This window comes from Pseudorca crassidens, chromosome 9, assembly GCF_039906515.1.
Source record: "Pseudorca crassidens isolate mPseCra1 chromosome 9, mPseCra1.hap1, whole genome shotgun sequence".
Lineage (NCBI taxonomy): Eukaryota > Metazoa > Chordata > Mammalia > Artiodactyla > Delphinidae > Pseudorca > Pseudorca crassidens.
In genome coordinates, this window is record NC_090304.1 from 13139851 (window position 1) to 13164755 (window position 24905).

General features: G+C 52.3%; 4 protein-coding genes across 7 annotated transcripts; 2 read left to right on the forward strand and 2 right to left on the reverse strand.

Moving 5' to 3' along the window:
- The first annotated feature begins 3477 nt into the window (after positions 1–3477).
- C1QTNF4 (C1q and TNF related 4) lies at positions 3478–10542 on the forward strand. The gene is made up of 2 exons (XM_067749009.1): positions 3478–6441; positions 9415–10542. Exon 2 carries the CDS (start codon positions 9420–9422, stop codon positions 10392–10394), a length of 975 nt encoding a protein of 324 aa, XP_067605110.1. The 5' UTR covers positions 3478–6441; positions 9415–9419; the 3' UTR covers positions 10395–10542.
- Positions 10543–11019: 477 nt separating this feature from the next.
- FAM180B (family with sequence similarity 180 member B) lies at positions 11020–14670 on the reverse strand. The gene is made up of 3 exons (XM_067749045.1): positions 13221–14670; positions 12318–12388; positions 11020–12123 (listed from the first exon to the last, which is right to left on the reverse strand). The coding sequence occupies exons 1-3, from the start codon at positions 13303–13305 to the stop codon at positions 11728–11730; spliced, it is 552 nt and encodes a 183-aa protein (XP_067605146.1). The 5' UTR covers positions 13306–14670; the 3' UTR covers positions 11020–11727.
- A 247-nt stretch (positions 14671–14917) lies between these two features.
- Positions 14918–19731, reverse strand: NDUFS3 (NADH:ubiquinone oxidoreductase core subunit S3). Its single transcript, XM_067749044.1, has 7 exons — positions 19598–19731; positions 19424–19489; positions 18189–18286; positions 17702–17851; positions 16680–16805; positions 16428–16547; positions 14918–15166 (listed from the first exon to the last, which is right to left on the reverse strand). Exons 1-7 carry the CDS (start codon positions 19668–19670, stop codon positions 14999–15001), a joined length of 801 nt encoding a protein of 266 aa, XP_067605145.1. The 5' UTR covers positions 19671–19731; the 3' UTR covers positions 14918–14998.
- On the forward strand, positions 19696–24601 carry KBTBD4 (kelch repeat and BTB domain containing 4). 4 transcript variants are annotated; one of them, XM_067749012.1, is made up of 4 exons: positions 19696–19843; positions 20758–21378; positions 22448–22554; positions 23001–24601. In XM_067749012.1, exons 1-4 carry the CDS (start codon positions 19825–19827, stop codon positions 23859–23861), a joined length of 1608 nt encoding a protein of 535 aa, XP_067605113.1. In that variant the 5' UTR covers positions 19696–19824; the 3' UTR covers positions 23862–24601. The 4 variants fall into 4 exon arrangements, with proteins under 4 accessions (XP_067605113.1, XP_067605114.1, XP_067605116.1 ...); XM_067749013.1 differs by having other exon boundaries at positions 19777–19947; positions 20556–21378; XM_067749015.1 differs by having other exon boundaries at positions 19777–19947.
- The last annotated feature ends 304 nt before the right edge of the window (positions 24602–24905 follow it).

Genomic DNA, 24905 nt, shown 5'->3' on the forward strand with positions numbered 1-24905 from the left:
TGGCATCTTACGGTAATTGTCTTATTCTAACAGTTATTTGTATTTTTTTTTATTAACTGCTTATATTCCTTACCCACTTTTCTACTCAGTCGTCTTTTTCTTAGAGCTCTTTGTGTTATGAATTACAAATATATTTTCCAGTTTGTAGTTTGTCTTTTGACTTTGTTTCTGGCAGTTTTGCCGTGTTAATATGTTTTTGTTTTAAGCTGTAGTAAAAAGTATCCACAAATTTTTTTTTAATGAATTCTGGATTTTATGTCATACTTCAAACTTCTGTACTCTGAGTTTTTTTTTAATATTACTTGATTTCTTTTAGTGCTTTTTTGGTTTCATTCTTATATTTAAATATGTGATCCGGGCTTCCCTGGTGGCGCAGTGGTTGGGAGTCTGCCTGCTGATGCAGGGGACAGGGGTTTGTACCCCGGTCCAGGAAGATCCCACATGCCGCGGAGCGGCTGGGCCTGTGAGCCATGACCGCTGAGCCTGCGCGTCCGGAGCCTGTGCTCCGCAACGGGAGAGGCCACAACAGTGAGAGGCCCGCGTACCGCAAAAAAAAAAAAAAAAAAAAGTGATCCATTTGGAATTTGTTTTGGTATCAGGTGTGATGTACGGATCCAACTTAAAGTTTTCTAGATGGCTACCTAGTCGTTGCCATACAGTTTGTTCAATCGTATCTTTTCTCCTCTAATTTAAGCTCCCACTTTTATAATATTCTAATTCCAATATGTATTTAGATACATTTGAAAGAAATTAAAGTTTTTATTGATATTTCAAATTACTTTTCAAATGAAAGGAATAAATTTTCATTGTAGAAAGTTTGGGAAATAGAAAACATTTTACAGAGAAAATAAATATCATCCCTGAACCTAGCATAAATAACAATATTTTTGTTTATCCAGTCTTTTCCTGCATTTTGGTGTTTATCCAATCTTTTCCTGCATAATTATATTCTCTGCCTAATTGATGACACTATGTAAGTCCCCCCCCAGTTTTCCATCCCCCAAATCTAGTGTGATCTAAATGCCCAAAGTGGAACCAGTCATCATCTGACCCAGACTGAACATTATTCCTTCCCCGTCCCCCCCAGATCCCAGTACAAGAGGTGGAGTAAACCCCTTCTGACTCTTAAAATTCCTTCACTCCCCCCTCTCATTCTAGTCACCAAGTCCTCTGTATTTTCCCTCCAGAGACTCACAGGCCCTAGATTATGAAGTCCTCTCAATACACATCCGAAGAAACCAGGACCCAGAGAGGGGAAATAACTTGTAAAATTTGGAGTGCTTTTAACTGCAAGAAACAGAGGACTCAAAATGGCTCCACCATCTTCCATAGTGAGAGGTCCATAGGTAGGGTCTGGAGTTACCTGTTGTCTCCTCTGCCAACATGGGTCAAGGAGGACCAGCAACGGTAGCTCAGGTAATGAGCCTGGGTTTGGGGAGAAACTCAGTAACTGTACTGTATCTTCAGTCCAATTTTGACACGTTCTGTTTCCCCCAGTATTCCAACTATCTATTGCTGCAGTAACCCAAAAGTTTCTGGTTTAAAACAATAACAATCAATTCTGTCCCTAGTGGGTCTGGACATACACTGGGTTCAGCCAGGTAGTTCTCGTTCGGAGTCCTTCGTACAGTTGCAGTCAGACTGTGACTGGGCCCAGAGTCAACTTGAAGGCTTCCTCACTCATACTGCAAACAGTGGATGCTGGAACCTCAGCTGCGGTCAGGGCCAGCTTCACAGGCTGCAACGTGTACAGCTACACAAGGTCCCACACTTAGAAGGTCTCTATGCATGGTTTAATGATGTTGTGACCCTCTAAATTCTTAATTTTTGAACAAGGGGCCCTACCTTTTCATTTTGCACTGAACCTTGAAAATTAGATAACTGGTCCTGACTGGGGCTGTTGGCCACAACATCTGCACATGGCCTTTCCATGTGGCCTGGGCTTTCTCACATCATGATGGCTGGATTCCAAGTGTGAGTTTCAAGAGAGAGCGGCAGGCAGAAGCAGCATCACCTTTCACGCCCAACCTAGGTCTTCCTCTTAGAGGGGCGTGGCATGGTGTAAGAAGAGCAGGGTGGGCTGGGAGATGCTATCACGCTGTCTTTGGAAGATGCAATTTGCCACATCTGGTCAGGAGCAGGCCACCTCCGCATTTCTGGCCTCAACCTCCCCGTCTGCAGAAGGGACCTGGGGGTTCCCTTCTGGGAAAGGGGCCAACAGAGGGGAACTTGACCCTCACAGCCGCTCCCAACTGCCTCCATTCTGCGTTGTTTACCAGGTGCTCAGAGGCATTGGAACCAGGGGCAGTGGGGCCAGGAGCCCAGCCCAGGAGCTCTAAATGTCTACTCCCCTGGAAAGCTGAAACCTCTAAGGAAGGCAGGGACTCAGCGCCCTGACATCTGCTTCTCCTGCCAGCATCTCTGCTTGGCTGACGATTCCTCCTCTTTCATTTCTCCCTGGGGCTTGTTGTTGTCTTTCTTATTAGCTTCCCTTCAACTTCCAGCAAGGTCCCTAGACTCTGAGCTCTGCTAATTCCCCTGTAAGCCACTGGCAAGCCAGGAAGCTAATTAAATTGTGAGCTTGTGCGTGCGCGCTCTCTCTGTCAGTCTCTGCAGCTCTTCTTAGTTTCTCTTCCACCTGTCTCTTCCCTTTATCTTCCTTAGAGATCTCCCTGCCTCTCCTCACCTCTTCTGTCCCGCACTTAGAAGGGCTCTGTGCATGGTTTAATGCTGCCTTTCACTCTGTGGTAGGAGTAATCTTAAATACTGCTCTGAGCCCTAACCCCCTGCGACAGGATAAACCAAGTTCCTTAGCTCAGCATTTAAGCCCTACAACACCTCACCTGCCAGGCCTCCTTCACAAACCCTTCCCTCTTCAACTGAGCCACATACAGGCCGATCTATGCTACCTCCACACCTTTGCTCACACTCTTTCCTTAGACTGGATCCCATTCCCTTACTCCTCTATCAGCACTATGTAAAATCCTCACCATCCTTTTTTTTTTTTTTTTAGTTTTTTTTTCTTTGGCCATGTTGCGCGGCATGTGGGATCTTAGGTCCCCAACCAGGGATTGAACCCATGCCCCCTGCATGGATGCGCAGAGTCTTAACCACTGGACCGCCAGGGAAGTCCCTCCTAAGAACTTCTGCATACATCTCAATGACCAGGCCTAGCTGCCGGAGACAATGGGTACATTGCCTCCCTTCAAACTCAAGAGCCCATTCCTCATTTTACAGATGAAAAATTAAGGCCCCGGGGCTTCCCTGGTGCCGCAGTGGTTGAGAGTCCGCCTGCCGATGCAGGGGACGTGGGTTCGTGCCCCGGTCTGGGAGGATCCCGCATGCCGCGGAGCGGCTGGGCCCGTGAGCCATGGCCGCTGAGCCTGCGCGTCCGGAGCCTGTGCTCCGCAACGGGAGAGGCCACAACAGTGAGAGGCCCGCGTACAGCAAAAAAAAAAAAAAAAAAAAAAAAAAAAAATTAAGGCCCATAGAGGATCAAAGAATTCAGGAGGCCGCAGAGCACAGTGGCTAAGGACTGGGTTTTGGAGCCAGACAGACCTGGCTTTGAATCCTACCTCTGCATTAACCTCTTTATTCCTCATTTGTAAAATTGGGTTAGTGACATCTACTTCAGGGGATGTTAAGAAATTAAATAAGGGGACTTCCCTGGCAGTCCAGTGGTTAAGACTCCATGCTTCCATTGCAGGGGGACAGGTTCGATCCCTGGGAACTAAGATCCCGCATGCCTCACAGCACAGCCAAAAATAAATTAAAAAATAAACAAATAAATAGAAATTAAATAAGATAATGGGCGAAATGAAAAAGCACTTAACACAGTTATCGTTCATTGTCTCAGTTCAGTTTCCCCCCAAAAGCCGACCCTGAGGCAGATTTGGATACAAGTAGTTTATTTAGGAGGTGATCCCAGAAGCAGGGTGAGAGAGTGGGGGAGTGAGACAAGCAAGAGAGGAAAGCAAGCAAAGCATACAGGGATAAGCAAGCTTTCCCCATGGCCAGCTTAGGTTCCATTCTGCTGGAGTCTTTCTGAGACTGGAACAGGCCTGGGAATCGGAAATTGCCCCACTTTCAGAGGGACTGAAAGCTAGAGGATTTATCCACTAACTCTGGGCCCTCCTTGGTGGAGGGTTACCCTGGGGGCGTTAATTCCCCACTTCCAGCCTGCCCCACACTCACGTCCAAAGCTGGGAATGCCACAGGACAGACACAGGGAGCAAGTTCAGAAACTGTCTGCAGGTGACCTCCAAGTAGGCCTGGGGGCTTGACTGGGGGCACTGGTAGCATCTGCTACACCCAATGAAAGGAACTTGCTATGAAAATGATCACTGTGTTGTGGTAGGAGCAGACAGGAGCTAGAGCCTAGCCCTAGGGCTCTTCTCTGAACCCTGCTGCCTCCTAACTTCATTCGGGTGCACCCCCAGCCTGCCCAGCCTGCCTAGATGCCCACCAGCACATGGCGTCCTCCTGCTCTGTTTCCCTTTGCCAGTGGCCTCCACCTCGTCCCATCCCTTGAAGCAAAAACCCTGCTGTCATCTGCCTCGGCCACCTGTCTCCAGAGAAATGAAATGAACATTTCATTTCTCTGCTGAAATGCTTTTGTGGACCCAGGGAAAGTGTCAGATGGCTTTCAGCCTGAGACAGACCCCCAGTGGTTTAACTGTTCTGCCCTGAGAGTCCTGCCTTCTTCCCATTCCTCCCACTGTTGGAATCACACCTTCAAAATGCACCTTCAGGATGGCAACCCCAACCTCCTTGTCCAGAAGAAGGCTTGTGGCTGCCGCAGATTGGCTTCCTGCCTTCCCCAGCCCTCCTAGGCCTCCCCCCACACCCACCTAGGCCTCTTCAGGCTGGTGAAGGAGGCAAAAGATGGTCCTGAAAGGCTAGACAGGTGCTTCACCCTCTGTCCCCAAATGCCCCCATGCCCAGGCCGAAACGCCTCCATCCATCCCTTTCTATTGAGGCACATATCGACTCATTTTATCGTTCCCTCAGCACCCTGGAGAACACTTAATGAGTTCATCATCACCGTCAACACCTTCAGGAGGACTAACCCATGTTAGATTAACTGGGGTCGTGTAAGTTTTGATAGTTCCAGAAGGAGAGCTCCAGAGGACAGGGGATTTCACAGGGCACCAGGCTTCTCAGAAACCACACAGAGGGTCTGTGGCAGAGCCAGGACTAGAGCTCAGGCCCCCTGAGTCAATCGGGGGGGTAGGCAGAGGGGTCCTGCTCTGGCAGCTGAAGAGTGGGGCTCTTCAAAAGCCATCCATTTGGTCAACATCTACTGAGAGCCAGGCAGGTCGTCCCCTGCACAGCTGTCAGGACCGCAGCCCCCCTGAGGTGGGTGCCAGAGTCCAGAGTGGAAGCCGTGGAGGGGCCTCGGCGAGTGCTGCGGTGCGAAGACAGCTGTTCCAGCCCTGGTGTCCTGCTGGGTCCTGCCACCCCGGCCCAGCTAGGCAGGGTGTCAGTGTCCCTCTGCAAACAGGCCCTTGGAGCCCTCCCATCGCCCTTCTCAACCCTCTCCCTCCTTGCGGATGCTGTGGAAGCAGCCTTTCTGCCAACACTCAATTCTGCCCCAAGGACTCCCCTCCTTCCTCAACCCCTCCCCGGGGGGCACAGGCTGACCCTCTGATGTCTGCGGGTTTTGTCTTCCTCCTTCCTTCCTTACCAACCACAGACATTTTCCGATTTGGAGGTGAAATGTCAGGTCACTGTAAGCCCTTCCTTTACTGGCAGCATTGATTCATTTATCCTTCTCTTCCCTCAGACCCCCTCCCCCAGTGCCACTCAGCTTGGACATCTGTCCCAGCCAAACTCTCACCTTCCACTGTCCTTGCAGTCCAGAGGCTAGTCCAGTCTCTGCGCCCTGCTCCAGTCCCCTCTCCTCAAACCAGGGAGAAGGCTGGTCTGTAGAGTGCCCTGAGCCACCGCTAGGTTGACCTCTGCCTCAGTTTCCCCATCTGCTAACTTGGATTAATGATGCCTGCTCTCCAGACCCAGAGGAGGAAGCTTTAGGGAGGTCACGGAAGAAGAGCCCGGTGCTCGCGCTGCCTGCGCGGGGGGCCGCCTTCTTGCGGTGCCCCTGGGCCCTGCGGCTCGGCTCCCCGGCCTCGGCGCGCCCCTCCCTCTCGCTTCCCCTCCCGCTTCTCCCCCTGCCCGCCCCTACCCTGCCTCTCCTCGCGCTGTCCCGGAGCGTAGCTCTTCAGCAGCCCTTTTTCCCTCGCTGCCCCGCCACCCCGAGACCACCCCGGGGTCCCAGCGCCCCGCCCGCCGCCGCCGCCGCCGCCGGCCCCGCCAGGCCCGGCCCCGCCGCAGCGCGGGCGGTCAGTGCGCAGCCCGGCGCCCGCCCGGAGCCCAGAGCCCGGAGCCCGGAGCCGGATCGCGGGCTCGGAGAGAAGCCGACCGACCGCCGCCCCCAGCCAGGTGAGGGCTACTCTGGGGCGCGGGGAGCCAGGCTTTCTCCTTGACTGGAAGCGGGGGCCGGGGAATTGGGTCCTTTTTCCCTGAAAGGAGGACCTGGGAGCTTTTTTTCATGAAAGAGGCTCAAGGGCTTTTACTCTGAAGGGATGGATAAAGGAAGGTCGGGGGAGAGAGGGTCTGGGGTACCGTTTTCCGAGGATTTTTTTTTTTTCATGAGAAAGGATTAATTGGCTTCCTCTGTGAAAGGGGGACTTATCTTCTTGGGAGCCTGAGGGGTTTTCAAGGTAGGTGGGGAAGGAGGTTTGGGCAGAGCTTGAGGGAGGGGGTGACTGGGAATTGAGGTTTGGTAGGGAGGGGTCTCTAAATCCCCTTAGCCTGACATGGCTGCACCTCCACCCTCGGTTCCAGGGTTCTGGGTCTGTCCAGCGCACTGTGTCCTAGTTTTTTCTCTTTGAGGATGATTATTTTCAGCCTCACCTGGATGGAGCTAGGAACAGCCATTTCCTTCCCTGGAGCTGTGATGCCCACCTGACACCCGCTACCTCTGACCTGCTCTGGGAAGGGGGTTTAGGGAAGGATGGGGACCCACAGATCTGAGAAATGGGCAGTGGTAGGTGAAATGGAGGCTGGGTACTGGACACACAGGAGGACTCTCTGGCACTGGCAGGAAGGCTTGGCAGGAAGATTACTGAGGGTCGAGTGGGCAGGTGCTCCTGGGGCAAGACCTGCTAGGAGAGCAGCAGTGTCAGGAAGAGTTGAGATGTTCCCAGAAGACAAAAATGTTAAGAATATTTTTTTGGTTGGTTTTGCTTTCTTTCCCTTTCACCCTAGATCCCAAGACTCATTCCACTTCAATTTTTGTGAAAAGTGAAACTGAGGCAGATGACAGGTTGGCTGGAAATAGCTGTGTTTAGAATGGAAAGGTGGTGGAGAGGAAAGCACACTGAATTTGGAATCAACAGACCTCAAGGCTTGCCTCAGTGCTCCATGAGTGGCCTTGGGCCAAAATGCTTCCCCTTTTTGGGCCTTGGCTTTCTCCCCTATAAAACAGGAGAGGGCCCACCTGTCTCGCAGTTTGGCTGTGACACCAGACGTGTCCAAAGAGCTCTGTGAAAGGGACTGCACTGAATACTGTGAGGTGCAATCTTCACTACTGCACATGCCCCCCCTCCCTGCCCCTGCCCTCACCAAGGGTACTGGCTAGCCCATGGGGCACCTTTGTAAGGATGAGAAAAGGTACGTCCTGTGTAAGGAGAGAGTGTTCAGCTGGGCTAGGGACTTGGGGGTCTTACTATGAGAATTAGAAAAAGGCACACTTTCCCCCAGGGGCAGCAATTCCACACAGGTGGGCAAGTAGAATGTGGGTTGGACTCCAGCACCCACCTAACCTCAGATGAACGTCCTTGTGTGCAGCACATCACAGCTGCACCTGGCTACCCTTCTTGACAGGTCCCCGGTGTCTTTAAGAGACACAAAGATACACACACTCCCTGGGCATTTCCCATAGAGGCCCACGGCCTAGACTGTTACCAGCTCATTTTCTTTTCTGCTTTGCCTCCACTTCAGGCCCTCAGGGTATTCAATCCCCAAAGCCTATGCCCTACTAGGAAGCATTACGTAATTCTACCCTTGGAGAGTTAGTCCTCTGAGTTAAGCAGTGCCTTTACCAAGTTTCCAAGGGTAGGAGTTACTGAACCCTAACCCCTTATGTCAAGAACTTGATCATCAACTATACTCCAATATAAAATTAAAAAATTAATTAAAAAAAACTTGATCAGATCGATTTTCTCAAAAAATTGACTGCAGTGCCATCCAACGAAGGTGTTCACACCTGCCTTCTCAGAGCATCCTCACAGTAAGCTTGTGAGGCAGGTCTCCTCCCCAGTTACACAGCGGCAGCCATGCCCAGAGAAATGAAGGAACTTGCCTAAGGTTGCACAGCCTGTAACGGGTAGAGCCAGGACCTGGGCCCAGGTTTAGCTGTCAGTCCTCTCCACTCCACCACTACTACTGAGGAACCAAGCTGCTGACCTCACAGACTTGCCAAAGCCGTGCTGGAATTGTTGCTCTCCCACTCTATCCCCAGCAGCCCCTGGCTCTCTCTTTCCCCTCAGTGACCAGCCCCCAAGCCCAGAGGAAGGAGTCTCTTTCTCTTACTCTGATTTTACAGGGGGAGGGAGCTACCTCAAAGCCCATCTGTTCTGGCCTCTTTAGTGCAAGAAGGGCCCCTGGAGAGTCCAGAGGTCCAGCGTGGGAGCTGACCCTTGACTGGGTCAGAGGCCAGGAAATGGGTCAGGGAGTGGCTATTTCCTTTCCTGCCAAAATGGGGGCTTAACCAGCAGCCATCATGGAGGATATCAGTATAGAGAGCCAGTGCCTGAGAGAGGGGCAGGCTAAGTAAGGACCATAGAACAGACACAGGAAAATGCAGCAAATCGGAGGCTGAAGGAAACTCAGAGACCCCCTGACCACCTTCTGCATTTCCAGGGCCCCTGGGTGTCAAGGAGGAGGGGATGTGTAAGCCCAGCAGACAGGGCTATAGGACCCTCTGACCAGAGCATTTCTGCTTGCATCTATGGTATATGTCTGTGATCTTTCACTTGAAAAAGGAGTTCGGGGGTTACAAAAAAAGAAGAGAGAAAAAAAAAAAAAACCAAAACTGGCCTAATCCAATGGTCCCCAAAGTGTGGTCCCTAGACTAGCAACATCTCTGCATTACCTGGGAACCTGTTAGAAATGCAAATTCTTGGGCCTCATACTAGATAAGGTGGGGGTGGGAGCCAACAATGTGTGTTTTAACAGGGTCTCCAGGTGACACTGAGGCCCCATGACGTTTTAAGAACCACTGACCTAGTCCAAGTGTATAGGAAACTAGGAGTCCTAGTTGTGGGTCAAGGGCGGGTCTGTGAAGGGAACCCGTCTCCAGGCCGCCCCTGCCCAACCCGTGTCTCCTTTCCTTCGTGCCTCCCCTCCCAGGCGCCATGCTGCCGCTCCTGCTGGGCCTGCTAGGCCCGGCCGCTTGCTGGGCCCTGGGCCCGGCTCTGGGCTCGACAGAGCTGCGCTCAGCCTTCTCGGCAGCACGCATCACCCCCCTGGAGGGCACGTCGGAGATGGCGGTGACCTTCGACAAGGTGTACGTGAACATCGGGGGCGACTTCGACGCGGCCACCGGTCAGTTCCGCTGCCGCGTGCCCGGTGCCTACTTCTTCTCCTTCACGGCTGGCAAGGCCCCGCACAAGAGCCTGTCGGTGATGCTGGTGCGAAACCGCGACGAGGTGCAGGCACTGGCCTTCGACGAGCAGCGGCGGCCCGCCACGCGGCACGCCGCCAGCCAGAGCGCCATGCTGCAGCTCGACTACGGCGACACGGTGTGGCTGCGGCTGCACGGCGCCCAGCAGTACGCGCTCGGGGCACCCGGCGCCACCTTCAGCGGCTACCTGGTGTACGCCGACGCCGACGCGCCTGCGCGCGGGCCGCCCGCGCCCCCGGAGCCGCGCTCGGCCTTCTCGGCGGCGCGCACGCGCAGCCTGGTGGGCTCGGACGCGGGCCCGGGGCCGCGGCACCGGCCCCTAGCCTTCGACACTGAGCTCGTCAACATCGGCGGCGACTTCGACGCGGCGGCTGGCGTGTTCCGCTGCCGCCTGCCCGGCGCCTACTTCTTCTCCTTCACGCTGGGCAAGCTGCCGCGCAAGACGCTGTCGGTGAAGCTGATGAAGAACCGCGACGAGGTGCAGGCCATGATTTACGACGACGGCACATCGCGGCGTCGCGAGATGCAGAGCCAGAGCGTGATGCTGGCGCTACGGCGCGGCGACGCCGTCTGGCTGCTCAGCCACGACCACGACGGCTACGGCGCCTACAGCAACCATGGCAAGTACATCACCTTCTCTGGCTTCCTGGTGTACCCCGACCTTATCCCCGCCGGCCTGCCCGGCCTCGGGCCTCCGGAGCTCTGAGCCACGACCCGGAGAGGAGCCCCGGGCGGCCCGGGGCGTGCATGCCAAGACGGAACCGCGGCCCGAAATGTCCCGCCGGCGCGAGCATGACGGCCCGCCCAGCGTGGCTGGACTCTGCGAATAAAGTGGGCCTGCGCCGGCGCCTGTCTGCCGGGGTCCTGCGCTTTGTCTTGACTGCGACGCTTTTGTCTCGGGCGGGGCGGGAGGGACTGACTACAGCTGGCCCCGGGTGGGGGTCGGAGGGCAGAGGGCAGCATTCAGTCAGGCCTTGGGAGGGCGAGGAGGTGGGAATTTGATTGAACCCTACTTGCCTAACCCCGATTTGGGCCTCCCCTTCATCTCCCATTCCAGTCAGTCCCTGTAATTCCTCCCCGTTGACCTACGACGTTACTTTTAGGGCCCATCTGGTTCTTTTTTGTGACAAGGGACTTCACCCCGCTGCCTCACTGGGGCTATGGGATTCAAGGAAACGGTACATTCCTTTTCCCAGTAGGGTGTGCGCATGGGACAAGCAGTTGATATCTGGTTGCCCTGATTCCTGCCCTCCCGGGATGAGGAGGGTGGTTTGCTCAAGGCACTGGTTAAACAACTTACTCTGACAACAGAAGGACACAGGGCTGCAGGAGGCTAGAACAGAACATTTTATGGGATGAGCTACACAGGATCAGGACTACACCAGCCAGCCTCAGTCCCCTTCCAGCCTTACTCCCTCCTCTGAGCCTTGTCGATATGGACCAAAAAACACTTCTCACTTCCCTGCCCCCCAGAAGATAATGTTCCTCAACCTGCTTCCCTCCATTCCTCCAACAGACTGACCTAAAAATGTCCAGTCTATTCTCCTAGCCCACATGGGGTACTTGGAGGCTTAGGGACCCCCAGAGCCTTGGTTGGGTTTAAAAGAGGTGTCTACATTAGGACTGGGCACTGAGCACTTACGAGTTTCCTGTAGATTCTGCCTCTCATGGGACTGCCTGGGTAGGAGCTGGAGGGTCTGACCTGGCCTTACTTGGGAGCTTCCCTTTCAGCATCCCTTAAACACACTTCTCAACCCTGACCCCTACACCCACTGTCCCCCACCCCCACCCCGCCACACACACTGCCTGCAAGTCCTGCCCTTAGGTCTGTGCCTGCTGCCTGGGACCCAGAGCCTGGGCCCAGGGAAGAAGATGGGGGAGGGGTGAGCTGGGGTCTGGGGTACAAGCCGAGCCCAGAGGCCCGAACACAGTGGGAAAAACCAGGTGCCAGATGGAGGCCCCTGGCCAAGATGGGTCTGGCTCAGGTAGGGGGCGGGGTGGAGGGGGCTGGGGTGGGAATGACAGGCAGAAGGGGAGGGTTAGGGGAAGGGGTCAAGGGTAGAGGCCGAGGGCCCCAGAGAAGGGGGCTGGCCCTGGGGGCAGAAGCCCTTGCACAGGTCCCAGAGTGTTTCCTGTGCCAGGAGGGCGAAGACCTGGGCCCAGCGACCTCTCTCCTGAGCCTCACTAGCCACAGGGAGCCGGTAGACACAGGACAGGCCTGTGAGGAGCAGATGTTCAAAGTCCCAAGGGCTAAGAGGGGGTCCCTTCCGCAGGTCCTGGAACTGCTGCAGCCGCTGCTCAGCACCCTCCAAGTCCCTGGGCACATGGTGCTGCAGGAGGAGACTGAGCCGGCGGCCTGGACGTGTGGATGCCAGTTCCTCGTCCTGGATGTGCAGCTGCCCCATGATATCCAGCTCCAGCCCAGACCAGAGCAGCTGCAAGGGGAGCCGTGTAAGGGGTGGGCTGGGGCCTAGGGAGCGGGGCCGGGGGGGCATAAGCAGGCAGCAGGACCCATGCTGGGTTGGCTCCCCTCCCCCAGCAGCCCCAGCTTGAGGCATCCCCCTTCCCAACCCTGAGCTTAGGGACATCTGGACACTCCCACCCCCATGTCCCAGGCTGGAGGAAAGACCTCAAACATCACTTCCGGGGCCTCTGGCTCCTGCAGGCCACCTCCCACGTTGGTGCTGTCCATGGGCTGCCCTGGGGCAGCAGAGAGGAGTCAGGGCCCTGCCAAGCTCCACCCTGAACACCCCAGCCTCCCACGAGTCCCTTCAAGCTGCCTGGTAGGGGTGCCTAGAGGTTCTTCTATCTACAAAAGAACAGGAGTGCCATCCCATGTCCACCTCCCCCTACACACATATGCACATTGACATTCACTCTCTCATTCACAAGGCATAGGTCTTGTGATCCCAAAGGCATCATCCCAAACCCAGATACTGTCTTGACGAACGTCCAGGACTCCTCCTTGAACTTCTACAGTTCACTTGGCCAAGAGCTCCAGGCCAACGGGTCACAAGACACTTCACTTCCCATTTCTCCTTCCTGTATAATCATCTAGGGACAGCGTGACCTGAAACTGCCAGTGACCCTCCCCAAAGGTCAAGGACCCCTTTGAGAAGAACCTCTTTCTTTCCTGCTTCTCGGTAAGTGACCGTGTGCAAGGCAGGGAGGCCAGGCAAGGCAGGATGTCTGTTGCAGCTTCCTTCACCCCTCTTCTGGGGTGCTGCCTAAACCTTGGAATGATTGTCCTAAGCCCAGGGCAGGTTAAGAGGTCCTCCTTTGCACACCAGCCAGAATAAGCCCCAGGCCCATTGAGAGCACCTAGGGCTATCTCCCCTCACTTCACCCCGACCTTTCTGGTTCTGGGTGGGGCCCACACCTTTCCCTCCTCCACCCCACAGCGCAGGTCAGCCTGCTACCCGTCATGCCCTCAGTTCCTAAGCCCTGCTAGGCTCAGATAGGACCAAGTGTAACTGCTGTCAGCCAGCAGCCTTCCTTGGCTCCTGTCCACCCCACCCTAAGGCCCCGGTACCTGCACGGTGCTGGGTTGTAGTCACCCCAGGGAGGAAGCAAATGGCTACCATTAACCAAGCCAGGAACTGCATCGTCCCAGCCATGGCCCACACGTCCTCTGAGTCTTATTCTCCCCAGCTGCTCTCTGCACCTCTGTCCGCCTCCCACACACCAGGGCTCCAACCTTCCACTGCAGGCTCCAGCCGTTCCCTGCTTGGCGTGTCATTCTTCCGTGCTTAACAGGGAGGGGCTGGCTCTGGCTTCCTAGGGGCTCTTTCCATCCCACAGAAATGTGGAATCTGTGGTTGTTGGCAGGAAGAGCCTGGCTCCTGGCTTGTCAGGCCCTTAGCTTATTCCTGCCCAGATGGGCGGGATGCTTAGTTAATAGGAAGAAGGTGTTTGGTAGCAAACAGCTCTGACTTAGCCCTCCAAAAAGGTAGGCAAGAGGGGGGCTTCCCTGGTGGTGCAGTGGTTAAGAACCCGCCTGCCAATGCAGGGGACACAGGTTTGGGCCCTGGTCTGGGAAAATCCCACATACCACGGAGCAACTAAGCCCGTGCACCACAACTGCTGAGCCCACGTGCCACAACTACCGAAGCCTGCACACCTAGAGCCCGTGCTCTGCAACAAGAGAAGCCACTGCAATAAGCCTGCGCACCGCAACAAAGAGTAGCCCCCGCTCGCCACAACTAGAGAAAGCCCGCGCGTCGCAACTAGAGAAGGCCCGCGCACAGCAACGAAGACCCAACACAGCCAAAAATAAATAATTTTTTTTTAATTAAAAAAAAAAAAAAAAAAGGTAGGCAAGAGCCCAGGCAGTTACACTACTATCTGTCGTCACCCCCAAAACATTCTGTAGCTGAGTCCAGCCCCTGACACCCAGTCCAGCCCAGCCTCCAGGGAGCCCCTCAGTAGCCAAGAGCAACAGCTTGCAAAGCCTGATCTTCCAGCTGCCTGGTGTGCTGGCTGAGCGGCCCACCGACAGGCAGAGAAACACTCCCACCTCAGGCACGCGGCCAGGGGCTGAACAGACTGCACAATGGCCGGGTGCGGAGTGCTGCTTCCTGGCAGACAGACCTGCAGCTCCTGATTGTCTTTTGCCCCAGACTGGGACCCCCTTTGCTTGCTTACAGCATTCTTAGCTCAGGCCAGAGTGCAGGAAGATTCCCTTAGCCCAAGCATGATGGGCTGTCAGCTTGCAGGGAGCAGGACACAGGGTTCAAAATGAGCTGAAGCTCTTCTTGGCTCTGACTGTTGGCCCATGGAACCCTGTGATTGTTTGCGTAGGATGAGGATGAGGGTGGGTGGAGGGTGCCCTATTTCCACCCAGGCCCCTGGATCCATCAGCTGCCGCCAGACAGTATGCTGTGACAAGGGGCTTTCTCTAGCAGTCGTTGAGACCCCTCCAATTCTCAGGAGAGGCCCTGCCGCACCCATCCTGAGCCCTGTGGATTGTGAGAACTTTCAATTTCAGCTCCAGAATCTCTCTCTCAGAAGTATATCCAGGGCTTCCCTGGTGGCGCAGTGGTTGAGAGTCCGCCTGCCGATGCAGGGGACGCGGGTTCGTGCCCCGGTCTGGGAAGATCCCACATGCCGCAAAGCGGCTGGGCCCGTGAGCCATGGCCGCTGAGCCTGCGCGTCCAGAGCCTGTGCTCCGCGACGGGAGAGGCCACAACAGTGAGCGGCCCGCGTATCACAAAAAGCACACAGAAGTGGTGAATCTAAGTAGGATTTTATTTACAGGGACGCTCAATGATAGATATGGCGCTTTCTAGGATACACATGCCTTCCCTGAAACTACTTGGTTTCGGGGTTCTTGTCTCCAGCTTCAAGCCTGAGACTCTCAGGGGGCTGGCGATAAGCAGGGAAAGTCTCCCAGGGGCTGTTCAGATCAAACCTGCGGAACTCTTGGGCCAACTCCACCGGCTCGGCCACCACCCGCTTCACCTCATCGTCATAGCGTAACTGCAGAAGAAAAAGGCAGGCTTGAGCACTAAGGAAGACCTTGCTACAGCCACTAAAGGCCCACTTTCCCAAAGCCTTCCTCAGCCCCTTTACTTCTCTGTCCTTGACTCCTGTCCCAGCCTCTGTAAGTCTCCATCCTCATCTGTGTTACCCATCAGATCACAACCCAAACAGTCTAAAATGGCCTCTATCTCATGCCCTGCCATCACCCAGGCAGGCCCCCCTGCCCACCATCCCCACATCAGGAGCTCTGAGCTCCTTTTCCACCAGAACTGACTTTGCTCACCCATCCACACACTCTTTTTTCTTTTTTGCTGCACTGTGCGGCTTACAGGATCTTAGTTCCCCAACCAGGGAATGAACGTGGGCCCATGGCAGTGAAAGCGTGGAGTCCTAACCACTGGACCGCCAGGGAATTCCCTCAACACACTCTTATAAATTGACGGTAAGCGTTTGCCCATGATGAGGGAGCAAGTCAGTGGCTGGAAACAACAAACCTAAGCTGGCAAGCACTCAAGTTCAGGCCCTGTGACCTTGGCATTATCACTGCCAAGATGCAAGGCAATACATGTGGCATGGCTTTTCTTGTTATTGGAAGATCAGTTGGATAAGGTAAAGACAACTGGGTGCTGGGAATGGGACCATGCTAAACTAAACACTAAGAAAACAGGAGCATTTGGGTATGAAGTGATGGGCTGGATTGCCACTATCCCAACATTTCTAAAAAGTTACTTTGCTACAAAATCATGTGTGTGTGTATATAATAAGCCATCTTCCTGCTAATAACCTGCAACATGTTGCAATCGTAAAGTAAAGCACTGAAATGCCTTATAAGGCTCTTACAGGCAATTGTTACTGGTCTTGCCTCTGGCCATTCTCAAGGGCTGAACATGTAGTGTCTTGCCTTCTCAGAGATCCAGGGCAGGGTAAAAAGATACTCCACTTTAGATCTTGGTGACAAGCTGTGTCCTTAAGTCTGCCTTGGTCATTAAAATGACCATTAAAATAATGGCTAACATCAACTGAACATTTACAATACTCCCCTTTTAAACATACATCAATTAGTTTTCTGCAAATCTACTATCGTTAAGTACTATTATTGTTCCTATTTTGCAGATGACAAAACTGTGTCAGAGTGGAGCTAGGATGGAATCCAGTACTGATGCTCTTAAGCCACCACAATCCAATGGCCATAATTCCTGCCCAGGATCTCTACCAGGTCCTCCCTGCCCAGACTGCTGCCCAGTTCCAAGGCTCCTACCTCAACATAGCCAGACAGGGGGAAATCTTTCCGGAAAGGATGTCCCTCAAAACCATAGTCTGTTAGGATCCTTCTTAGGTCAGGGTGGTTAGCAAAGAAGACTCCAAACATGTCCCAAATCTAGAAAAAAGAGGCACTCTGGCAATCAGCCATCACAGCCAACACAGGGTGAGGGGCTGCACTGTATCCAGTAATTTCAATCAGTTCTGCAACTCCGGCCCAGAGGTGGGTCCACCACGTCCAGTAACTCACCTCCCTCTCATACCAGTTGGCTGCCTTGTACACAGACACAGAAGACTCAATGGGTGTCAGCTCATCTGTATAGGTCTTCACACGGATCCGGGAGTTGAAACGCAGAGAGAGCAAGTTGTAAACAATCTAGGGAGAATGGAGGGAGCTGGAGGACCAAGAGGACCACAGGCTGAGGGGTCTGGGACAGAAGTCCCTGAGTGGGAGCATAATAATGAGGATACAGGGTGGGTTAAAGTTCCACCCTGTGAACCTGCCTTCTGTCCCGAACTTCAAAACCTCAAGATGCTCTTATACTTGCAACTACTTCCAAAGGCCTAAGCCACCCTATAGCTCAGCCTGTCAGCATGCTTGTCTTTGCTCATGCTACTGGATGCCTCCCGACCTGCCCTCCCTCACTGGGCTAATTCCTGGTCTCCTAGTTATCCATTAAGATTCAGCACAAACTTTCTCTCTCCCTTCATAAAAGCCTCCTAGACAGGGCTAAGTGCCTCTCCTGTGTTCTTATAATATCCCATGAATTATGTTATTACAGTAAACTGTTTTATGTGTCCTTCTTCCTCACTAGAGTGTGGGGGACTCCTGGAGGTCAGGTACTGGGTGTTATTTCTCTCTCAATCCCAGGATCTGGCAGAAAGTAGATGACCATACTAACAATAACAATAGCTATATGTATTGAGAACTTATTGTGTGCTAGCAGTCTACCTGTACTATCTCATTTAATCCTCACAACCACCCTATCAGATAGGGTGGTTTTATGCTTTGTTTGTACTTACTTTGCACATAAGAAAACTAAATTCAGAAAAATCAAACAAAATGTTTGAAGCCACACAGCCTACTAATGGCAAAGCTACAATTCAAACTCAGTCTGCCTGATTCTGAGGCCCTGGTTTAACTGCTGTGTTGTATTGTTTGACCTGAACAGAAACTAAGGAGGCTATGGTTCCCAAAGGTAGCTATCACCCTAAAACTGTTTTGTCCCCTTTCCCTCCTTTACTCTCCAAACCTCAAGTCTCCTGACTGACCTCAAAACGGTTCTGCCGGGTGGGGATATCCACCGCTGTCAAGTCAGCCAAGGATTTGAATTGTGCATTGGTGTGATCCCTGAGGAAAGTCAGCACTGGGATGACTCCATCAGGATGGATACAGATCTCTAACTCATTGAAGCAGGACACCTGCAGACATGGAACAGGAGAGGAGAAGGAACAAAGCTACAGAGGGAGCAGCTAACTTCAGCTGGAGTCTCCCGATTAAAGGCAGAGAAAAAAGACCAAGTTGGGATGGAGGAGTCTGTGGTTTGATTCCAGGCTGCCCACTCCCACATGCCCTAAGAACACAGTTCTTTCTTTCAGTGTTTTTTGGGTTTTTTTTTTTGGCCGTGCCACGTGGCACGTGGGATCTTAGTTCCCCAACCAGGGATCGAAAGTGCGGAGTCCCAACCACTGGACTGACAGGGAAGTCTCAACATGGTTCTTTCTTGACCCAAACCCGAACAACAGTAGTGAATATTACCTGAACTTGTTGGACATACTTGGGCAGGATTTCAGCCACATACTCTCCAAAAGCTGAGAGCTGCTTGTGGGCCACATCATTCTGTGGTCCGACAGTGGCTGGAAGGAGAAGGCATATTTAAGTAAGGAAAGTAGAAGGCAGCAGCCAGCCCTGCATTCAGTCTCTTGAGCTTGTAAGGGGTGCCGTTTCCCAGTCAGGACTCCCTGCAGAACCTTGAGAAAGGTGAAGTGGAAGCTTCCTCTTCCGAACAGAAAGTGATGAAAACATAAGGAAAATGCCACCTACACAGTCCACAAAGACTCACCTTATTACTGCAGCTGGGGTGTTTGACCCTTTTCGAAACTACTCCATGGTTCTTCCTTCACAATGCCTGCATTTCTGCTAAAAGCAGCATATGTCTCAGCTCTCTTACCACACTAGAAGCTCTTTAAGTGTGAGAATCAGAACTTTTGCTTCTCTTTATCTCCTTAGCATCTGGCTCATAGCAGGTTCTCCAGCTAAGAACTTCAGGGCTGAAGAGCCATCACAGATTATGTAGTTGAAACTTTTTTTTTTTTGTGAAATAGATGAGGAAACTGAGGCCCAGAAAGGGGGAGATGTCAGGTTTCCTGACTCCCACTCGGCTTATATTGACTGTAACTTATCTCCGTACACTCATTCGTACAACACTAAATCACTGAGCAACCACACATCATAGGCCGCAGAGTAACTGTTTTCTCTGTCTTTGGCAGCAGGCAGGCCTACTTTGTCACTTACTAATGCTGTGATCCCGGGCAAGTTACTTCTCTGGACTATTTCCTGCTCTACAGTAGAAGAGCATAATACTATCTATCTCATAAGATTGTTGTGGAGACTATAATCGTTCATTAATCGCTTAGCAAGGTGCCTGGCACACAATAAGCATTCAAGTAACGTGGGCTACTATTATAACAAGACTCAGAGGCCCAAAGTTTATGTTTCCTGCTTTCAAAGAGATGCCAGTTTAATCAGAGAAAAAGGGAATCATGGAAATGGACAAGGGGCAACAGGACCATAACAGAGAGGCCTAAGGGCACAGGGAGGGCCCGATTCTGCCTGCAGAGTGAGGACCATTGGAGTCAGCTCCCTAAGGACAAACAGAGACTTGCGAGGAAACGCAGGGGAGGGCAGCCCAGGACAAGGGCAAACATCTGACAAAGGGAATGAACGGGGCCCCGCCTGTAGTCCCGAGAAGGGCCGGACCCGCACATACTCACGGCGCGTGTCTGCCGCGGCGCTTTCCCTCCTCACCGGCAGCAACAGCACCAAGGGTCTCCAGGCCACTGCATGGGAAGATAGACACCGAAGCGCAGGGTGAGGCCTGAGGAACTCCCTGCGCTGGGCGTGTAGCCGTTCCTGCCCCGGGCCTCAGCCAGCTGTCCACTGCTCACCTCTGGCCAGCGCAGCGGACCCCACGAGCCCCAGCCAACAGCTCCGAGCCGCTGCTGCCGCCGCCGCCGCCATGTTCCCCGGATACACTCCAGGTAGCCGAGGGCAGATCCATAGGACACGGAGCCCCAAGGGCACGGACCGGAAACGGAAGTGTGCAACAGATCTTCTTCCGGGCGGACGCGGGGTCGGAAGCAGAGGTTCCGGGTTCCGGGTTCCGGGCTTCGGAATGAAAGGAGGGAAGGCAGGTGAGAAAGCGAAGCCAGCGGGTGGGGAAACCGTGACGTGAACGTGCCCTAGCTTGGTGTGACAGAGGCTGGAGAGAAGGCAAGGATCCTAAGGAACCAGACTGGTGAGAGAAGAAGGGGCGAGAAGTCTGGGTTCCACATTCCACACCCCTCCCCCGCTCCCTGAGCTAAGCTTTTGATGAGGGCCGTTGGGCAAGGCTAGGGGGAGGGGGAGAGAAGAACGGTTTCCCTAGCGGCTGTTTCCCAGGCGACTCCAGGTGGAGCGGGAACCCTGCACGTGGCGGTGGGCTACCTCGGGCCCCGTGCTAGGGACCTCCGTCTCGAGTTCTGGGAGGAAGCCTTGGGGAGTCATTAGGACGAGCGGGGAAGTGCCGGGGAGAGGCTCAGAAAAGAGCAAACGTGGATCTGAGAGATGTCCTAGGACAAACCTCAGATTGTAAGGTCTGGATTCCCTGCGCGGGGAAAGAGGGGCTTGGCCACAAGGACATGGGGATCTTTTTGTCAGGTTCTGCTGCCCCGAGCCTCACAAGTTTTATGCTAATAATTATTTGGTTAGTAAGGCTTTTTCCCAGGCTTTTAAAATCATAGGCTTTCTCCAATCCCTCGCTTTCATGTGTTGACCTAAATACCAGGCCTTTTGTTACATAAAGGAAAGGAGTATTCCGTGTTTTCTCAGGGAAACACCCAGAGTACGAAATTTTTATTTCATTAGGAATGTAATGTCATTGCAAGAGCGTGAGTCCAGCTTTGGTTGAAGGAGAACATCAGAGATGTCATTAACAGGGCCAGGACTAAGGCTAATCTGGGCCGACTGTGCCCTCACTTTTCCCTTCTCCCTCCCTGCATTGGACAATTGGATTCATAGGCTGTGGCTATGGACTACTTCAGTTATTCAGGGTGGTGGTGTTTTGCAGACAACTGGCAGAGAGAGAAGTTGGCTACTACCATGGAATCACCAGAGGAGCCTGGAGCAGCCATGGATGAGAACTACTTTGTGAACTACACTTTCAAAGATAGGTCACACTCAGGCCGTGTGGCTCAAGGCATCATGAAACTGTGTTTGGAGGAAGAGCTCTTTGCTGATGTCACCATTTCAGTGGAAGGCCGGGAGTTTCAGCTCCACCGATTGGTCCTCTCAGCTCAGAGTTGCTTCTTCCGGTCCATGTTCACTTCCAACCTGAAGGAGGCCCACAACCGGGTAATTGTGCTGCAGGATGTGAGCGAGTCTGTTTTCCAGCTCCTGGTTGATTATATCTACCATGGGACTGTGAAACTTCGAGCTGAGGAGCTGCAGGAAATATATGAGGTGTCAGACATGTATCAGCTGACATCTCTCTTTGAGGAGTGTTCTCGGTTTTTGGCCCGCACAGTGCAGGTGGGCAACTGTCTTCAGGTGATGTGGCTGGCAGATCGACACAGTGATCCTGAGCTCTACACTGCTGCCAAGCACTGTGCCAAGGCCCACCTGGCCCAGCTGCAGAGCACAGAGGAATTTCTCCACTTGCCCCACCGTCTACTCACTGATATCATCTCTGGTAAGTTGAGAGAGGGGGAACATCATACCCAGCTACACCGGTATGATGTTCAGTGAATGTTCTAGTTTAGGAGAAGGGTACCCTCAGGCTTCCTGGTGTTAGTTTACATTATTATTCTTGATAAGAATTTAGATACCTTCTGAGAGAGAGTAAGTTGAGATTTAGTAGCTGATATCAGAGACAGAGTCCCTTCCAGACGAAGAGGCTAGGAAAACAAAGCAACATTTCACAGTATATACAAATCTTGGATTGAAAAGAAAAACAGCAGCACTTAGCCACAAAAGGTAGTGAGGAGCTATCTGCATTTATATTCTAATCTCTCTTGTGCGTAAGTGGTCTCATCCATTCTGTACTTTGCATGTATTTGTGGGACTAGTTACGTAAGTAAATTGACAGTGAGTCAAGATACCTAAATAAGAAGCTTCTCAAGTGATTTGCCAATTTTTAGGTAACAATCCTGACTCCACAAGTGAGGTATAACCATACTTCAAGTGTGAGTTTTGTAGCCTAGTAAATTGCTTCCATGGCAAGTAGGAGAATATCAAATCATCCATTTTGATTAAAAGAAACAAGGCAGGGACTTCCCTAGTGGTGCAGTGGTTAAGAATCTGCCTGCCAGTGCAGGGGAGACAGGTTCGAGCCCTGGTCCGGGAAGATCCTACATGCCGTGGAGCAACTAAGCCCGTGCTCCACAACTACTTAGCCTGCGCTCTAGAGCCCGCGTGCCACAACTACTGAAGCCTGTGTGCCTAGAGGCCATGCTCTGCAAAAGAGAAGCCACTGCAATGAGAAGCCTGCACACTGCAACAAAGAGTAGCCCCTGCTCGCCGCAACTAGAGAAAGCCCACGCGCAGCAACGAAGACCCAATGCAGCCAAAAATAAATAAATAAATAAATTTATTTTAAAAAAAGAAACAAGGCAATTTTATGTTAATTTCTCATACACGTACATATACATACATGGTGGTAGTCTGACAAAGATGTTCACGTTTTTAAAGCCACTTGTTCTAAATTTCCCTTTTGGATTGTCAGATTGCCATTGACCATACCTTTCCTCTGGTTTTTACAGATGGAGTTCCATGTTCCCAGAACCCAACAGAGGCAATAGAAGCCTGGATCAATTTTAATAAAGAAGAAAGAGAGGCTTTTTCAGAGTCACTCAGGACTAGCTTGAAGGTAAGGCAGATATCTTTAGGGTTGGGCACCATGATATCCATGCATTCCAGCCATTTATTGGCCTGGCCTCTTTGATGCTGGTAAATAAGTCTCTGGCTTGAAACTGATAAGAGCTGGGGAGGAGGATGTGTGTGTGAGACCAGAAGCCACCAGCCTCTGGGCTCCAAAGCTCCTTGAGAGAACTACTCTCATCATTACATTAATAATCCGAAGTAGCACCTCATGATAATTATAAAAAAGGCTGGAATGAGTGTAACAGGTTTTCTCTTTCAGCATAAGATGCCTGAAAGTGATTAGAGGAGAGTCAGGATGACACACAGTAACTAGAGCAGAGTAGGTTAGAGCAAGGTACAAGTGTGTGGTCTAGGACCTTAAGGATATGTATCTCAAGTGAGCCTTAGCCTAGAACTGATAGATACCATTTATACCTTTAATTTCACCAATAGGAAATTGGGGAGAATGTACACATTTACCTGATCGGGAAAGAGTCATCTCGTACCCACTCGTTGGCTGTGTCCTTACATTGTGCAGAAGATGACTCCATCAGTGTAAGTGGCCAAAACAGCTTGTGCCACCAGATCACTGCAGCCTGCAAGCATGGCGGAGACTTGTATGTGGTGGGAGGGTCCATCCCACGGCGCATGTGGAAGTGCAACAATGCCACTGTGGACTGGGAATGGTGTGCGCCTTTGCCCCGTGACCGACTCCAGCACACCCTGGTGTCTGTGCCCGGGAAAGATGCCATATATTCACTGGGTGGCAAGACGCTGCAGGATACCCTCTCCAATGCAGTTATCTATTATCGGGTAGGTGATAACGTCTGGACTGAGACAACCCAGTTAGAGGTGGCTGTGTCAGGGGCCGCTGGTGCCAACCTCAACGGGATCATCTACTTACTAGGGGGGGAGGAGAATGACCTGGACTTCTTTACCAAACCGTCCCGACTCATCCAGTGCTTTGACACAGAGACAGACAAGTGTCACGTGAAACCCTATGTGCTGCCCTTCGCTGGCCGCATGCACGCAGCTGTGCATAAGGATCTGGTGTTCATCGTGGCTGAAGGGGACTCCCTGGTGTGCTACAATCCCCTGCTAGACAGCTTCACCCGGCTTTGCCTTCCTGAGGCCTGGAGCTCTGCCCCATCCCTCTGGAAGATTGCCAGCTGTAATGGGAGCATCTATGTTTTTCGGGACCGATATAAAAAGGGGGATGCCAACACCTACAAGCTTGATCCTGCCACTTCGGCTGTAACTGTCACTAGAGGCATTAAGGTGCTGCTTACCAATTTGCAGTTTGTGTTGGCCTAAGGCTGTGAGGGAAAGAGCGGCTGACTTTTGCCCTCCCTTTCTCCAGCACCTACCCATCCAAACTCAAAGTCCCGGAGGCCCCCATTCAGGTACTATGTTATTTTTTGGCACATGTTAGAAAGGCAGCGCCTCAACCCTTGAACTCATAAGGGTGTTCCGTTTGGGGCTTTTTAGACTGCTGCTTCTCAGCTGGCTGGTTGAACTGAGAGTAGGCCAGCCTGTTCGCCATCCCCTTGTAATCCTGTGCCTCCCTACAGAGCACGTAGAGCAAGCCTCTTCTCCGCCCTTAGGCACTGCCTCCCCTCTTTACCTGATCAGTGTTACATAGAAGCACCCCTGATCCCGGGACAGAAGGAAAGATGCCCAGTCTTCCTTTTTTTCCATAGCCTGTTAAATGGCTAATTGGTCATTTTTCCACGAAGAATTAGGTGTTAGAGTTCTCCTTCAGGCTTTGGTTGGGAGAATGGACTAAGCTGAAGGTGTCCTTCACCAGCAAGAGTCTACCCTAGAATTTAGGACGTTTGTCTGTTGTTTTTCATCTGTCTGTCAAGAAATGTATACTTTGGTTTTATTTTTGGCTTATTCCAAGGAGTAAGCCAGAAAGAAGTAGAAAGGATTATTTCTGATTAATCGCAGAAACTTTTTTCAAACTCAAATATATAAGGTCTCTATTCTTTTAAAAGCTCTAAGCTAAGCCAAGAGCTAGGAACTGTTCATACAAATAAAAGTTTTTGAAGCGATATGTGTGTCTGTTTTGAATTCTGAAGGGGTGACTTCCTAAGGGAAACTAATTACATACCCACACATTTCTAAGTCAGTCACAATACTGATTGAATCCCATACTTCCTTGTCTGCATACAGGATGACTGCTCCAAGTGAGGAGAGCCCCATAGGGCCAGTGAATTAGGATTCTGACAGTGGCAAAGAGCCATAGCTGAGTATTTCTCTTCTCTTTTCCTAGTGTTAAACGTCTTTGAGTTATGGGGGTAAATATCATTAGGCACAACATCAGGTGCACGACAGATTTCTTTGACCTTTGGAAAT